An 18,189-nucleotide genomic window follows, 5' to 3' on the forward strand; every position below is an offset into this window, starting at 1 on the left:
GCACCACCACCACCGCCGACGCCACCGACGCCACCCGGCGGGAACTTTTATTTGTTCCTTTCTTCCTAGTTGGCCAGCTGGTTATGCTAAGAACTGTTACATCTATTTGGAGAATCCTTAATAAGCACATGACTTCTGTTCCCTGTTTTTGCAATCCTTTCAACAAATACCAGTACCTTCCACTCGACAGACTTCTTGCTTATCCTTGAGGAGAAAATAGTGAATAAAACCAAGTTCCTGGTGTCATAGAACTTGTATGGAGAGATAGGAAGCAAATGTATGTCAGGTGCTGATAAGAATTGTAATTAAGCAGGAGTGGAGGTGGGGCAGTTAAAAGTTGTATACCTGCAATATAACTGTATTGTTTCTACCTTTACAGGAAATCATAGTAGTGGAACAGGGAAAAAAAATGGTTGAAGTTGTGTGCTAAAGTATTTACAAGTAATTTCTCATAATAAGATCACAGATGATTTTTTAATCATGCTTTTATACATTTTTCCCCAATATATTACCTTTATTGTTGTGGAAGTGAGGGTGCTAGTGAGTTCACCTTTGCATTGAAAGCCTAGTCTACTGCTCATGGCCTCTGTGCTGCCTGCCAACTTCCCCTCCAGAAGTGTCTGAGACTGCCTCCAGCGTGTGCCTTGCATGGTCTCAACAGAATCCTTCCAGCTTCTAGGCAGGCCTGTGCTTCATATCAACCAACATCTGAAAGTTTTTGTCAAAGTCTTAGTTCTCTAGTTTGGAAAAAAATATTCTGTCATTTATCTAGTTACATGTCCTCAGTGTCTAGTAGAAAAACTCTAGCAATTACATATTCTTCATGTAGAATTATCTTATTTGTTTGTTTGTTTTTTGGAGCTGAGGATCGAACCCAGGGCCTTGCACTTGCTAGGCAAGCGCTCTACCACTGAGCTAAATCCCCAACCCTTGTTTTTTTTTTTTTTTTTTTTAATTAATATTTTTTAAATTATACTCTACAGTATTTCAGTCCTAGCCCAAGTCAGCTCTGTTGCTACAAGTCCTGTAACTTGTAAGAAGGCTGTGAGGGAAAAGACAGAAAAGGCATGGCACAACATAATCGGTTCCTTCAGGAGAGTGAGCCTGTAGTGGCCTCTGCTACCCTTCAGCATTATTAAGATAGTGGGGCTTGCTCTGCCTTAGCAGCCACACATCAGGAGGAAAAGGAGAGCAGCCTGACACTGAACCTCTGCTGAAAGTCTACCCAGTTATGGGCCCAGAGATAGTGCACTAATGAAAGGGTCTTTCTCGTTAAACTTGCGGTTTCCTATGATTAACAAACACTTCAATGTCCTCTTCAGAATCAGAGTTGTGATAAATGTGGAAAGGACTGTTTTCTAGGTGTCCGCCTCTTTCCTTTACCACATCCATTTCACTATCGCTGCTTTACTGCCTTGGTAGCAAAGCAAACAAAAATAAGGTGCCATGGAGCTGAACACATAGCTCAACTATCAGGAGCATTGGCTGCTGGTCAGAGGACCCAGATTCAGTTTCCAGCATTCACATGGCAGCTCACAGCCATCTGGAACTGCAGTTAGGGGATCTAATACTCTCTTCCAGCTTCCAAAGGCACCAGGCACACACAGTATGGATACATACACGCACACAAAACATACACATAAAATAAAACATCTTGCTAGGCAGTGGTGGTGCATGCCTTTAATCCCAGCCTGCGGGAGGCAGAGGCAGGTGGATCTCTGTGAGTCCGAGGCCAGCTTGGGCTACAGAGTGAGATCCAGGAAAGGGACAAAGCTATACAGAGAAACCCTGTCTCAAAAAACCAAAAAAATAAAAAATAAAAATAAAACATCTTTTAAAAAAAACTAAGGTACCTTGTCTTTTTAGTATATTGTAGATGAATTTCTAAAATGGTCTTATTAAATAAAAAAATGTGGAGCCAAATATAGGAGTGAGAGCCTTAGAGAAAGATCAGGGAAATGGGGAAAGCCACAGCTAACTTTACCACACCAACTCTGCAGCTTCCAAATGCGAGTTACTTCCTGTCTACCCAGGCCTTTATTGCCTTGCTGTTCTCCCCTCTCATTGGCTCTCTTAGCCCAGCTACCTCACTTCCTCTTCCTACACAGCTCTGTCACTGTCTGTCATAGACAGCTTCAGGTCTCTGGTTGGTACAGGGATTAAAGGCGTGTGTCACCACTCTTGGCTCTGTTCCTTAGGCCTTGAACACACAGAAATCTTGCTTGCTAAGGGATAGGATTAAGGGCATGTGTAGTTAGAGTTTTCCTGCCTGGCCCACAGTCAGGACAAATCTCTCTTACCCGCCAGTCCCACAGTCGCTCAGACCCAACCAAGAAAGCACACAGAAACTTATATTGCTTATAAACTGTATGGCCGTGGCAGGCTGCTTGTTATCTACCTTTTCTATCTTAAATTAACCCATTTCTGTTAGTCTATACTTTGCCACATGGCTTGTGGCTTACCAGTGTCTTTACATGTTGCTTTTCATGGCGGCAGCTGGTGGTGTCTCTCCCGAGCCTTCTACTTCCCAGAATTCTCTTCTCTCTTGTCCCGCCTATACTTCCTGCCTGACCACTGGCCAATCAGAACTTTATTTACACAGAACGATATCCACAGCACTGTGTGGTTGTGGCTTTAACAAAAGGCATCTTCTGAAGCCAGGACAATATGGCACCATCCCTGAAGTGAGTGACCTTTACAATCTGTAAAAGGTACCGTGCCCTTTTCTTCGAAGGCAGCTGAACAGGGAGTGGGCCAATGGCTTCTTATATGCAATGGAACAGCAGATGAAACAGTTATTCTTGAGGAATAACTAAGCTCACCTCTCTCAATAGTAGCATTTAATAGAGAGATGTGGAGAAGAACAGGATGCCAAGATGAAGCCACATATACACAGCCAAGAAAAATGGACAGCTGAATTGAAAAGACATCAATAATTTCCAGAATTTAAAATCCTGAATCATGACATGACACTAATGGAATTCAGGTGTTTCTGGTACATGGACTGCTCTCACCAAATGTGAGGTCAAACTGTTGACCTTGTATACATCTTAGTTCACAAAAGAGTCTGTCAGATACGCTAAGCCTGTAGGCTGAAGATGATGCCCCAACACTGTGGAGAAACATTAGGTGACTGTTCAGGCTGCCAGCTGTCTCTGTCTACCCTGCAAGACTCCCGAAAGTTGCTTGCATCCTTTTCCCAGTTCTCAGGTAATATTATATCCTTCTGAGGTCTTTGATGTGGTTGAAGACTAGATAGTTATAATTTCCTCAGTTATGATACAAGATAAGTTAGATATAAAACTTTAGACTCACAAATATAAGATAGATAGGAGGTCTTCTTTAATATTGTAACTATAATTCTTGCTTGATAATTATTTCGTTATATGTAATTGTACTATGTAAAAGTTAAAACCTTACTTAAAAAAAAAGAAAAGAAAAGGGGAAGTGCTGTGGATATCGTTCTGTGTAAATAAAGTTCTGATTGGCCAGTGGTCAGGCAGGAAGTATAGGCGGGACAAGAGAGAAGAGAATTCTGGGAAGTAGAAGGTTCGGGAGAGACACCACCAGCCGCCGCCATGGAAAGCAACATGTAAAGACACTGGTAAGCCACAAGCCATGTGGCAAAGTATAGACTAACAGAAATGGGTTAATTTAAGATAGAAAAGGTAGATAACAAGCAGCCTGCCACAGCCATACAGTTTATAAGCAATATAAGTTTCTGTGTGCTTTCTTGGTTGGGTCTGAGCGACTGTGGGACTGGCGGGTAAGAGAGATTTGTCCTGACTGTGGGCCAGGCAGGAAAACTCTAACTACAGGCATGTGCTACCACTGCCTGACTTCCTTGTTTACTTAAAATGGCTTGCTAGTCCTCTGGTCTCCAGGCAAACTTTATTTATTAAAACACAAATAAAACATCACCCCAGCGAATGCCATTCTCCAGCCTACTCCTATTTATAAGGCACTCCTTTTTTTTCTTTTTTCTTTTTTTTTTGGGGGGGGGCGGGCGGGGAGGTTTGTTTGTTTATTTTTCATGGCAGGGTTTCTCTGTGTAGTTTTGGTGCCTGTCCTGGAACTCACTCTGTAGACCAGGCTGGCCTCAAACTCACAGAGATCCTCCTGCCTTTGCCTCCCAGTGCTGGGATTAAAGGCGTGCACCACTACCACCTGGCCTTCCTTTCCTTAATAAACTGATTCTTTTCATTTTATTTTACTTATTCATTTTCATTTTTGAGACAGGGTTTCTCTATGTAGCACTGGCTGTCCTGGAACTCAATCTGTGGACCAGGCTGGCCTTGAACTCACAGAGATCCACTTGCTTCTGCCTCTTGAGTGCTGGGATTAAGATGTGTATCACCACAATTAGCCATTTCTTTTTATTTTTAGCCCCAGGGTCTTGTGCAAATCTGTCCTGGAAACTTGAGCAGGTGTGTCTCCCCTCCCCCAGAATACACACTCAGATCTGTGCCTGTGACAGTTGGCCTGGACCAGGGGGAAATATGTGACATTCAAACTACTTATGCCACAAACTACTTATCAATCACAGATAACTGTGGAACAAAGTAGAATATAGTTACTGCTGTAGAGAATGAAGAATTCACTTCTTGCTTTGGAAAAACCCCTGGGCTAGTCTAAAGTTTGTGGAAGAAGTAGAATTTGAAATGAGACTTGAATGATGTGTGAAATGTGCAGCTAATAGCCCTTTAAACTTCTTGATACCATTATTAGGATAATTTGGCCAAACACGGTGTCATATGACTGTGATCTTGGGCACTTGAGAGGCTGACAGAGAGAAAAAAGTCATATGCCAATCTGTGTTGTACTTTCCTCAAAACAAGCAAACAGCAATAAAGTGAAATTCATAGGAGCTGTCTTGTTTGACATGTGTTCCAGAACTTATACACCTTACCTTCAAGTAGCACCTGGTTTTGCTCTTGGGTCATTTACAAAGGAATTGATACAAAGGAATACACCATACGGGACTTGGAGTGTATACCTGGTCTGTGTAGACACCAATCATAAACTTAGTAATTATTGTTCTGACTGTTAGCGAACAAAGAAGACATGGAATATGGTATCTCACCCTGATTTTCTTTACTCCTTTTAGCCACAGACCCTTTTGCTTCTGTTTTTGGAAATGAATCATTTGGAGATGGATTTGCTGACTTTAGCACATTGTCAAAGGTAATCTGCAATGATTAATAGGAAGGAACAATACATTATGTTCCATCAAACGATCGATCTCCTTACAGTTAGAACCCTCTTGGAAATGTGAATGTGACTGTAGTCAGTCCATAGCAGGGCTGATTTCAGATGGATATTACAGATCAGCTGTAAAGTAATTGAATTTCTATGTGTAGGAGGCAATGGTATATAGGTGGTTATATTTTTTTCTGAAAAGTCTGCTTGGTGGCATAATTAGAGTTGTCTGTCTGTTTGAATGTTTTTTCCAGTTGAATTACATTTTTCCCCCTCTGTACTATTTGAGTCAGTAGCCTTAACATTCATTCTATCCCCTGTATACTGGCTATTTGATTTTATCGTTTGAAGTTACTAGCATCTGCACTAAGATAAAAGTACATCAACTCCAGTACTGGGTATCTGCTACGTATTGTCCAGCATAAGTATAATATTGGTTTAGGCTAAGAGAAAAGGATTTGAGCGGATTTGAAGATATGCCAAATTGTCTGTCCCCAAGGAACATTTGGCAGTGTCCAGAGACATTTGTGGCTCTTAGAACTAGGTGGAAGATGATGTTCGTCTCTAGTGAGTATATCCTCCAGTGCAGGCGGAGCCGCCACCCCCACTTCTTTTTTTTCCACAGTTAGGGACATTTATTTCACATCACACAGCTGTATGTTTCTATAAATGATGCAGAGCTGAACGATCTACATTCCTCTCCTGTTCAGCCCATATCTTCCTCCCTGCAGACAGGCATGCATGCTGGACCCAACTTGGCCCCTGCTCACCCTTCCCTGGGTCACTACGCACCTCTTAGGCAGAGGAGCTGGTGGTCTCTGGAAGACCACCACCCTCACCCCCATGTCACCTCCTCTGTCACCTCATGCCAAAGGCCAGAAAGATCACTGCAAAAATCCCAACTCAGCACATGGCAGTCACTCGGAGTTGGGGCAGCAGCAGCATGCCTGGTGGCCACAGTTTAGGAATTGTGTGAGGAGGCAGGCTCCCTTGGAGTCCACCTTCTCTCTTCCTGCCGAACCCTCAGCCAGGAAGGCTGGCCTCAAGTGTCTGTCTCTCACTTCCCAGAGTGGAACTGTCCCAGGTACCCTAAAGTGCCAGACCATGGAGGGTGGAGAGAAGACCCCTAAACTGGAGGGTATGAGGACAAGGACATGGAACCACAGTACAAACATCTCAAGGACACTCAATGGTGGGCTCACAGTGGCCCCACAGACACACACATTCTCTGGAGCCCTGAGTGGGTAGAAGGCTAGTCTGGTATCGGAGGAAGAGAAGAAGGTAATGGGACTAGCTTAGCCCTGTGACAGACGGACACAAAGACACATTCAGACATAAAATGAAACCAGCTAAACCATACTCCCACTTCTTGAATGTAGTTATTCTATCCCAAAAAGTTAGTTTTGCAGTAGTTGAAAAACACTGGCCTATCCCAGTGGTGATAGCCCAAGCCTTTAATCCCAGCACTCAGGAGGCAGAGGCAGATGTACAGAACAAATTTTAGGGCAGCCAGGGCTGCATGGAAAAAGAAAAAAAAAAAAAAAAGTACAGCATTGGCCAAAATAAATCATAATCTGATTTGTTACAGGAGAGCCAATCTTTGATAATCCCCATATATTTGAAAGTCGGGGTTTTCAGACCCACATTCAGACTTAGCCTTGCACAGGATCAGTTTGCTTTTTAAGATATTGACTTAGCCTGTCTTCATAGTTGTTTCAGAAGCCATTTACCTTGATGTTTATTGTCTCTCTCTATTGAAGTGCACTGAGAAGCATAGACTCAGCCATTGCTTTTGTCTCATTGCCATTCAGCTCAGACGGTCTATTTGGACCTCAAGAGGCTTTGTATTGCCTAATGCTTACTTAGTAAGTCTTCAGTCTAGAGTTGGCTTGTTTTGATATGTCTGTTGCTCTTGATATGTAATGATAGGAGAATATCTACTCATACAAATCAGTTTTTAATCCTATTTGTTCTTGAATGTAAAGGGTAAAATGTCAATTCTAGGGATTGAAACAAAACTGCTGATACTTGAATCATTCGTCTGAACACTATATGACCATACGTATATCAAGCTATATAAACATTTCTTTTTGAACAAAGGTCAACAGTGAAGATCCTTTTAATCCTACCACATCAAGTTCTGCCGGTAATGTGGTCATTCCAAAACCTATGTTAGAGGAGACACCCACCATGAGTGAGGATGTTCCTCCAGCACTGCCGCCCAAGACTGGAACTCCAACAAGACCCTGCCCGCCACCACCTGGTATGAGAGTTGCAGCCTTTCCTAGGTCAACTTTATTCCTTTCCCTCTCTAGAAAGTATTGTGTGGGCCTTTCTTCCATTGTAATGTATTATAGAGAGGGCTGTTTACAAGAGCCAAGCACTTAGCATAAACTTACTGCTCATCTCCCCCAGCTAGGCATGTGTTCCTCCTCTCCCCATTTCAGATAAAGAGAATGGGTGGAATCTTGGGGTTTTTGGAAACCATTGATTATCATTTCAATAGCAGTTTCCTATACTCCTTTTTTTAAATTAATTTTCTTGAGAGAGAACTAAAATGAAGTCTCTGTAAATCCTTTATTTTTTTATTTGTTTATTTTTATTTAGAAAAAGGCAAGGAAGGGGCAGGCAAGTGGTAAAAAGAACTGCTTGCCCTTTAAAACTCTTTTAGTTTATAATAGATGTTTGTTTTATTTTGAGATAGGATCTGACTAAGTAGCCTTGGCTGGCCTAGAACTTGCTATGTAGACCAGGCTGGCCTTGAACTCAAAAGTTTTGAAGATTCACCTGCCTCTGCCTCCTGAGTGCTATGTTTAAAGATATACACCATCACACCTGGCTCTAAAAGTCTGATATTAAAATTCCTTGTCTACTCTAGAAACAAATTGTAGTTGGAGTTTTTATTTTGTTTTTAGTCTGTGTTGTGTTTAGCACTACACAAAGGAAAGGTTTGTTTTTTTAATACAGAATAAAGTATCTGTGAAGGAATTCCCCTGAGTATGGGTAATGCTGCCACGCTGTTCTGTCAAAGGACACAGTTTTTTATCCCTAGATCATTCCTGGGTAACATTGCAGCCCCAAAAGTTAGATGATCACTTTTTTAATTTTTGTTAAATAATCATTCTGCCTTTTCATAATAACTGCCCTGTGTTATGTGATACAGATTGCACATCCCGTTGCTAGTGTATAAATACCTGTTCAAAACTTAGGTAAATGAGCCAGGCGGTGGTGGCGCATGCCTTTAATCCCAGCACTTGGGAGGCAGAGCCAGGAGGATCTCTGTGAGTTCGAGGCCAGCCTGGGATACCAAGTGAGATCCAGGAAAGGCGCAAAGCTACACAGAGAAACCCTGTCTGGAAAAACAAACAAATAAACAAACAAAAGAGCAATGGGAAAGAATGGTTTGTTGAAAAGGTCACTGATTGGGGGCCTTAAATTCATATTCTGGTTAGCCCTAGCCTCAGTTTGTGAACCCCACACCACTCCCCAGTTTTGTGAATTAAACCTGAGGTCTCACAAATGCTAGGTGAGCACTCTACCACTGTGTTACATTTACAGCCCTTTAATATTTTGTTTTTTGGACAGTGCCCCATGTAGCCTAGCCTGGTCTCAAACTGAATTCCTCATCCTCCTGCTTCTTACCTCCACTTCCCAAGTGCTAGTATTAACCCCAGGCTTGGTTTTGTTTTCCTTTGTTTGTTTGGATTTTTTAATGGTGCTATAGAGCAAACCCAGGGCTTCATAAGCTATAACTGGAGCCATTACTTTGTGATCTTAAGTGTATTATTCCCTGTATCTAAGCCCTGGTGCTTTAGCTGTTATATGGTAGCTGTAATTCAGATCTTGCGTGTCTTCAGAAGACTTTCCGGGGGCGTGTGTAGTAGTATTCGATACAAGCATCTTTTATAAACTATGTTTATGAAAAGAATCAATTATGACTATCAGCATACTGTACTATAGGAAGAACATATTTGAAGAAACTTAAAAACTTGGCTTTTTTTTTCCAAGAAGTGTTTTGCTTTAAGTAAAACTTTAAAATTAGAGAAAGCTAGGCATGATGGTACATACCTTTAGTACTAGCAGTAGGAGGGCAGAGGCAGGCAGATCTCTGAGTTTGAGGCCAGCCTGGTCTACAGAGCGAGTTCCAGGACAGCCAGGGCTATACAGAGAAACCTGTCTCAAGAAAACCAATAAGTAAGTAAGTAAGTAGGTAAGTAAGTAAGTAAGTAAGTAAGTAAGTAAATAAATAAATAAATAAATAAATAAATAAATAAATAAGATAACTTGCTTTAAAATTGGTATTGAAACAGTGGGTGATGAATTAGCAGAACAGCATACTGCTATTTGGTCAAAGATTAGTTTGTCAGCGGTACATATATAGGCTGTGGACTTCTACGTGTTGGTCATTCTTAGCTTGAAATTTTATAGATGGCAAGAAAAAGTGAGGTTAATCTTACATTTTATACTACTAGGCATTATGTTTGTGTAAATATACCAGCGAAAAGACAGAAGAAATTTGCCACATTTAAAAGTCAACTTATCTTTGCTGCCACTGGTGAGGCTGAGGCTTGAGCAGCGGAGGCCAGCCTGTGTTGATTCTTTATCGGTTTTCCTTGTTTATCATTATCTTCCTTAGGAGCATGCTTCTTTAAATGGAGAGAGACTAAATCTTTGGACAATCATGATTCTTGGCCCATTTCCTCTTTTTTGTTTTTGGACTTTGTCCATTTAGTTGCACCTGAATGTATTTGAGAGAGAAGTGTGAAAGCGTTGAGGACAGTTGCTGTGGCCATTTAAGGCAGTGTTGAGAATGTGCCTTGGACTTTCACTGTCCACCACCTGCAGCTCTTTAATGTCCCTGTGAACATGTTCTTGTGTGTGCTTGTGTTTGCTGTATCTGCTGGTTAATTTTAATGATTTTGATCCAGGGAAAAGACCCATCAACAAATTGGACTCTTCTGATCCCTTTAAACTGAATGATCCATTTCAGCCTTTCCCAGGCAATGATAGTCCCAAAGAAAAAGATCCTGATATGTTTTGTGATCCATTCACTTCTACTACCACTACCAATAAAGAGGCTGACCCAAGCAATTTTGCTAACTTCAGTGCTGTAAGTACTGTGAATGGGCTGTTTGGGGGAAAATCTTTCCATTTGTAGTTTGAAGAGTTGTCAAAGATTTCTTGGTAGTCTTCCAAATTTGCATCATTTAACCAACATACTAAAAATTATCTTTTATTCTTCCCCCAAGCAAAATCTGTTTGGTTTTGTTTTGCTGGTTTTTAGATAATTCCATTGCTCAGCTAATTTTAGTTGTCTTGGTTCTTCTAAACAAGTTGTTTTATAAACCTGTCTTTCAGTCTTGGTAATATAAATATAAGTAAAATCTCGACAGTTATTATTTGGCAAATGGTTATGCATGATGGTGATTTAAAAGTTTGTTTTCTGCCTGTGTATAATGCCAGTAACAAGCATGTGTATTTGTAACTGTGTATGTGTGTTTGTGTATAAAGCTTTAGCAGTTTCTAGAGACTGGTTGGCAGTTTCTGTGAGAGGACAGTGCAGGAGTTCTTTGAATGCAAAGAACTCTGTAGTCACTATATTCATATAGTAGTTTTTATGGTTGTTGTTGTCCTTTTTACCCATCTGTGAACCCAGTTACTCATTCTTCTAAGCTTGTGCTCTACTGTTAAAATCCTTTCAGTTTTATGAAATAAACTTGTTAAGATCCAAGAATTCTTTAAGAAATTTGGAGAAGTACTATGAGAATAACTTGGGCCAGACCTTTATGATCATAGAAATGGAGAGACCATGGAAGGCATCATATATTTTATCAGTGTGCAGATAAAACAGACTTTTTAAAAATGAAGTTCTTAGAGTAGCTAACAGTTTCATTTTCCCAGATTTTTTTTAGGCAAAATGATATTCATTACCACTGCCTATTCTATTAGAAGAATTTCCCTTTTCACCTTTTATCCTTGACTTTGGAGAGTTGAGATTGAGTGGTTAGATGCCCCTGGCCACAGCTTGCCTCATGTTTTCCTCCTCTGAGTACCAGTGGGTCTTTTCACTGCTTTCGTTTTGTCCCTGTTATACTCTGCTTACTTAGAAAGGAGATGGGCAGGAGTGTGTATGGAACTGAGGCAATGGCATCACCTACCTTTTGAGTCTGTACTCTTAGGTTTCAGGGCATCTCCTAAGTGTGAAGGAACAAGACATGAATCCCTATTTTTAATATTGAAAAGAAATAGCAACTCAGAATTTTCTTCCACGTATGGTGGAATTGGAGTTGTTTCAAGCAGAGAAGAATGAAGGAAGAATCGGCTTTCTTAGGAGACTGTAATCCTTGGTGTAAGATAACATTCTGGCAGTTTGTTAGTTCAGTGTGTTAAATATGGTTCTGAAGTCAAAACCTGGTTGGAATGAGTCTTAAACAGTAGCAGAGGTATTCTGCTTATTTCATGTTCATATCTCAGTGCAGTGCAGCACAAAGTCGCTTACAGTAATAAAGTCCTCCATTTTCAGTGGGAGAGATTTGGAAAGCATAGCAGGAGTCACATGTACAGTCAAGCCTTCCAGTTGGTCTCACTTCTTGTGATGGGCCTCCTCATGTGGCAAGACTGAAACCAAGTAGAATTTTATATCTAGTTTCTACTGATGTTGAAATTTGATTGTAATTACAAATATTTTGTCCAGTCTAATCGTCAATATTAAGGTTTTACTTAAACTGGATCATTTTAATTACATAAAACTCAGTTAAAAGTTCTTAAAGATTATCAGAATCTTCAAATATTTTTTAAAAATTAGTTTGGTTCACATACTGTTTAATCTATCTAATGTTCTTACATATAGTAGAATTTGCCTGTTTTTGTTTTATAGTTTTGGGGTGTCCTAAAAGGCCAGGTATGGCAGCTTCCTATCACCAGTGACTTTAATCAGTCAGGCATGCTGCTGAATCTCACCACTCAGGACACAGACAGCAGGATCACAAGTTTGAGGCCAACTTGAGCCACCTAGTGAGATTCTAACTTTCAAAAAAGAAAGGAAGGAAGGGAAAAAAAATTACTGTGTGGTAAATGATCATAAAATAGCAAGCATTTTACATTGAATTGAAAGACTACACCACTCCTGTTTTTAAATCACCTAAGCCTTTCTCCTGTTTTGAGTCCGAATATCGCTCTCTGCCCCAGATTGGCGTCTAACTGCTGTCGTCCTGCTTCAGTTTCCCGAATGCCAGGACTGAGGCATGTGCCGCCATGCCTGTAATTTCTACTTCTTAAAGTGATGCTTCGAACATTGGATAGACTTTATTGTATTTTTATAGACTTTTCTTCCCATAGATTGCATTAAAATTTTAAACTCAACCAGAGCTCACTAAGTCATGAAACATATTTTCAGAAAAATGAGGAGGTAACATTCTTCCCAGAGTCCTCTAGGTAAAGCAAGTGGTTAATGCTCTTCTGTAATGTCTTCGTTTGTTTCTCTCATTTCGGTCCTTTAAATGGCAGTACCCCTCTGAAGAAGACATGATTGAGTGGGCAAAGCGGGAAAGTGAGAGAGAAGAAGAGCAAAGACTTGCCAGACTCAGTCAGCAGGAGCAAGAGGACTTGGAGCTGGCCATTGCACTCAGCAAATCGGAGATATCCGAAGCGTGAGGAGTCATTTTGTCGGCAGCACAGTGCTCTTCCTGTACACTGAAGCTATTTACCATGTGCATCAAACTACCTGAGCATGGGGTACAAAACGTTTGAGACTCCCATAAATGTGACAAAAGTGTAGCTTGGTTTTGTTTTTTTTGGGGGGGGGGGGGTGGGGAATCTATTTCAAATGTGTCTTTTATTTTTTTCTTCCAAAAGCAGTACCCTAATTAGACAGCTTCACTAGACCCCTGTTCTAGCGTGCATTTATAGTAAGCTCTTGTCTGCTTATACTATTCCCTGTAAAGCCAGAGCACCAAGCCTCTCCGGAGGTTCTAGAACCTAACAGATAGTTTCGTGCTGTGCTGCCCTTGTCTGTAGTTCCTATGACAGCAACTAGAGTTCTGAAAATGTGCAAGTATTCTCCTTGAGCTGAGTGGTTGATGGGGGCAATCATGTTCCTCTTGATCAGTACAAATTAGCCAGTTAAAAGTGCATTGTGTGTACTTCTGGAGAAAATACAATTTGTTATTTAGAGACAGAGGAATGAACATATTCTGCGAAGATCAGCTCCACTATTGAGAACTAGATGAATTAAGTTCAGCCATTATTGCTCCAGGCTCAAGTAATTCCTAAATAAAAGCGTTAAAGCCTTGTGTGTGAAACACATTTTTAAAACAATTTTCTAACAGATACCTCACCGTGTATTTCCTAGTTTAAAAACAAAAAACAAAACCCCAGTTACTTACAAATAAAATTTGTAAGGAAATATTCATTTTAAGTGAGGAAAACTTGTAATTTAAAATACAGCCTGTCAGTTTAAGCAAATACTTAGCCTGAACCCATCTGCCTTTGTAACTGCAGTGACCTTCTTAGTTCAGAAGTCCTGAGCTAGAATTGGGAAGTGCTTTGGCTTTTTATTATGGATTTTGTTTCTTGAGTGGGGCCCGGCCTTTTGCAGTGATACAGATGGAAGAAATAACATGTGTCCTCTTGCTTTTCATCTTGTAGTTTAAATTACTTCATTTACTTGCTTTATTTTTTTCCACCTATAAAATTGACAAGCTACCCTCCCCCCCCAAAAAAAATAAAATTCCTGCTTTTAAATTGAGAGAAAAATAAACAGACTTGCCAAATTACCAGAGCCCTGTTTTTGCTAAAAGCCCATCTTCTGCTAGCCTGGCCTGACAGACAGCTGATTAGGATGGTCTTCTGTGAAGTAGACTATAAATTGTATCTTTTTTTTTTTTTAACATGAGTTACTAATTTAGTGTTTTCAATACCAAGATAAAGAAAAATGCACCTACAAACTAAAATTCTAGGGTCACCAAGTTAAGATAGTATTGAACTGTGTTAACCCTGTAACTAAATTCCACAGAGTCTAATCAGTCCATCTTGAAATGGTGCTTTCCCCTTCCACACACTATTGGAGGGCTGGAATTTAAAACAAACTTAAACCACTTTCTTGCACTGCTAACTGTTTTCTACTTTTGTAAATAAATATCTCAGCGTAAAAGTCATGCATACGACATAAGGGCTGAATCATAATCACAAGGCTTTAATTGTGGTAACTAATCCAGTGGCCCAAGATTTGCTGCAGACAGTGACTGAGAAGGTCATGTTGGGAGTTGTGATAGGCGGTGTTTTCTGTTTGTCCCCTCCTCTCACTCTTCAGGAGAAAGGTAAGCTGACTTGAATAACCTTCTTTTGCACTGAGAAAAGTGAAAAATGTTTGAAATGCTTTAAGAAATGTTTAATTAAAAAACACTCTGGAAATATTAAATATCTGTAACTTATAAACAGCAACTTTTGATGTGTAGTAATGTGCCCTAATCTTTAGTGCACTTACCTGGGTCCTAGAGACTCATCCTTGGTTAAGATGTGTATATTCAGTGGGCCAATATCATACTAAAGTGTGTATATATTAAATAAACATATCTATATCTCCATGCTTGATTGTATAGGACAAACGTCTTAAGAGTCATTTGTGATGTTTTATGGTGTTGACCCTGGCTCCAAAGCCTGCGCTTGAAACAAAAACAAAGTTTTAACCAACTTTTACCTATTTGTTCAGCTTTATTTATGCTCTCTTCATAGAATTTTTCTCATGTTTCAGACTTCTAAATTACAATTGTAATTATGAGAATAATAAACTTTAAGAAATAAAAAGTGTACTATATCATTTTGCATTGAAGCTTTGCACTGTTCTTTGCTTGAGGAGGGGCGGGTGTGCCATCAGCATACATTACCCTGTATAAAGTGTTTTGGGCAGTATCATATAGAATAAATAAACGTTGTCCTGTTTTGTGAAAAGAAGTTAGGAAATATATCTGCTTTGAGATAGAGCCTGAAATCCGTGTCTGTGTCTCTCTTGTTGAGTAAGGGCCTGTGCCTTGTATTCTTAGGAAGCTCCTGTCCTCAAGTCCCTGTTCTGCCATTTCTGAGAAAGTTACTTGCAGAAAATTCTTTAAGCCAGACATGGTTGTGCATATCTTTAATCCAGGACGCAGAAGCAAAGAGACATCTAAGTTCTGGCCAGCCTAATCATAGGGCCAGTTCCAAGTCAGCCTGAGCTAATAGCGAGACCCTTTTAAAACAAGCAACAATAACAACAAAAGAAAGTTCTTTAGCCTCTGATTCCCTTTATTTCATTTTCTTCATTAATGAGTTAGACAGTTGGACTTTTTTTTTTTTTTTTGATAAAGGTCTTGCTGTATCAGGTTAAGCGCCAACTCAATTCTTCTGCCTTATCTTCATGAGTAGTTGGAATTATAGGCATCCAGCTTGATACCTTTTAATATTAGTTATTTTAAGGAAATAAATTCACCACCACCACCCTGGTGAATGGCAGGCTAGCACTTCACCCCTGAGCAGCCTCACATAGCAGACTGAGTGGTATGCATGAACCCCTATGCCAAGCATTTTGTGTGTGTCTGCTTGTGTTTCTTGTCTGGTTTTCATGGTAGGGTTAGGTAGGGACAGTTTTTTATCCCATTTTGGAAATGGGAGACCTAGTACTCAGAAAGTTAAAGCAACTTGCTTTTACATAGCTAACAAGTAGATAAACTAGGAATTGAGCCCTGGTCTCCTGATTCCAACATCCTAGTTTGCATACCTTGCTTCATTTTGTGAGAAAAAATGCTTATAGAAAATGATAGGAACAGGACATGATAAATAATAACAAGTAACATTTTTAAGGTGGTTATCATCACCCTCAGTGTTTAGCAAATATGTCTTCTTGGTCCTCACAACCATAACTCTGTGGCTTTCTAGCTCCATTTTTCTTCAGAAATACCCAAATGAGAATCCAAGAAGCTAGCTCTAGAGCTTAATTACTACTCGTTATTCTTAAAAGAGATAGACCAGGGTAGAAAGCCACAGTCTGTGTGGTCATCTTTAAAGGAATAAACCTACAACATTGCACCTAACATCTTAAAACACTCTTCAGAGCCCAGTGTGGTGGTGCCCATCCTTAATCCCATCGCTGAAAAGGCAGAGGCAGGTGGATCTCTTGAGTTGGAGGTCAGGCTCGTCTACGTAGAGAGTTCCAGGCCAGCCAGAGCTGAATGTTGAGACTCTCAAGGAAGACGGAAAGGAAGAAAGGAAGCACTGATTCTCTCAGAGCCTAGAGCGATGGCTTGGTGGTTGTTAGCATCTGGTGCTATTGCAGAAGACAGTTCAGTTCCTAGTACGCACACTAATTCCTCACAACTGCCTGTAACTCTAGCTCCAGGGATCCAGTGCTCTTTTCTGGCCGCCTCAGGCACCCGCACCCACACTCACAGGGACAGATATGAACATACACATAATTCAGAATATATTTTGAATAAAAGCATTGTCCAATTAATAGTCTTGTTTAACTTACATGAATTGCTGACATATAAGAACTCAATGTTACTCCATAAATATATGGCAGGAAGAGCTAGCCTTGTTGTTTGTTTGTTTGTTTGTTTGTTTTTATTTTTTTGTTTTGTTTTTTGGTTTTTCGAGATAGGGTTTCTCTGTAACTTTGGAGTCTGTCCTGGACTAGCTCTGTAGACCAGGCTGGCCTTGAACTCACAGAGATCCACCTACCTCTGCCTCCTGAGTGCTGGGATTACAGGCGTGCACCACCACCGCCCGGCTAGCCTTGTTTTTTTATTAAAGAAGTACAAGTTTAAGCCAGGTGATGGTTTATTCCTAATAAGACCAGCATTCTGGATGCTGACACAGAAAAACTCTGGGAATTAAAAGTCAGCCTGGCTTATAAATTGACATAGTGGGTCTTTGTCTCAAAAACAATGGAAAGGTGTGGGGGGAAGACTCTAAAACTATAAGGCCAAAGAACTAAAAACAAGTCAAGCAGAAATGAAGAATAAACGGTAATGATGGGCTCCGGAGAAAGGCATGACTAGGGAAATAAAGGAACTGAGCAGAGAGCTCAGTGGGCAGAGTGCTTGCTTGCCTGGACTTCATGAAGCCCTCAGCCCAATCCCCAGCACTCCATAAACTGAGTAGGATGTTGCATGCCTATAATCCCCAAACTAGGGAGGTAGAGGCAGGAGGATCAGAAGTTGAAGGTCATGTTTAGCTGTGTAAGGAATTCAAATCCAGCCTAGATTCCATGCTGCCCACATCCCAAATACAAGGCAGGTAAAAAGTAAGTTTTAAAAGTTTCAAGTAGCTCAGTACAACTATACATTGCATTTGTGGGTAAAGAATGAGTCGTCTTATGTTTTTGTGTAAGATCTTAGTAATTGAGGAAATTGCTTTAGGGAAAAAAAAAGTGTGAAGTCATTCAGTTGAGAAATTTACCTTAAGTATACCCTAAGTGTACCTAAGTTTGCCCTAAGCTGAATCCTAAAAGGAGATTAACAAGTCATAGGATTGCCAGGCCATGGTGGTGCCAGCCTTTAATCCCAGCATTAGGGAGGCAGAGGCAGGCAGAGCTCTGAGTTTGAGGCCAGTCTGGTCTACAGAGCAAGTTCTAGGACAGTCGGTGCTACACAGAGGAACCCTGTCTTGAGGGGCGGGGTACAAAACTTGTAGGATCTGAGTAGATGTTGGTGAGAGGAAAGGGGTAACTCTTAAGTTTAGCAACCCTCAGGATGGCCTGGAGGGATATTAAATAGATTGTCAGACCCCACACCCAGTTTATGATTTAGTAGATCAAAGGGAGGATTCAAGGCCACACAGTCTTGATATGTATTTGAAAAGGTTGAGTCTCTAAGAGGCTTCAGTAGGTGGCATTTATTACTTTAGTGAATTCAGTCTGCTGGAAGGTCAGACCTTTAGGAACCTGACTTCATCAGTAAATGAGATAGCACCTACTAATCAAGTTCATAGGGGCTGGTGTAAGGACTGGAGTATCACTTT

General features: G+C 40.6%; 1 protein-coding gene across 4 annotated transcripts in view; it reads left to right on the plus strand.

Moving 5' to 3' along the window:
• The window catches only part of Eps15 (epidermal growth factor receptor pathway substrate 15), a 110,331-nt gene extending 95,303 nt beyond the window's left edge, over positions 1-15,028 (plus strand). For 2 of the 4 annotated variants that reach the window (XM_036178347.1, XM_036178349.1), the window contains 4 exons: positions 5,108-5,184; positions 7,300-7,462; positions 10,128-10,309; positions 12,706-13,914. In XM_036178347.1, the coding sequence (XP_036034240.1) occupies positions 5,108-5,184; positions 7,300-7,462; positions 10,128-10,309; positions 12,706-12,852 (569 nt within the window). In that variant the 3' untranslated portion in view covers positions 12,853-13,914. Of the gene's footprint in view, positions 1-5,107; positions 5,185-7,299; positions 7,463-10,127; positions 10,310-12,705 lie in introns of all 4 variants that reach the window. The other 2 variants (XM_036178348.1, XM_036178350.1) reach the window with 2 other exon arrangements.
• Positions 15,029-18,189: the final 3,161 nt, after the last annotated feature.

The sequence above is a fragment of the Onychomys torridus genome, chromosome 2 (genome assembly GCF_903995425.1).
Source record: "Onychomys torridus chromosome 2, mOncTor1.1, whole genome shotgun sequence".
NCBI lineage: Eukaryota > Metazoa > Chordata > Mammalia > Rodentia > Cricetidae > Onychomys > Onychomys torridus.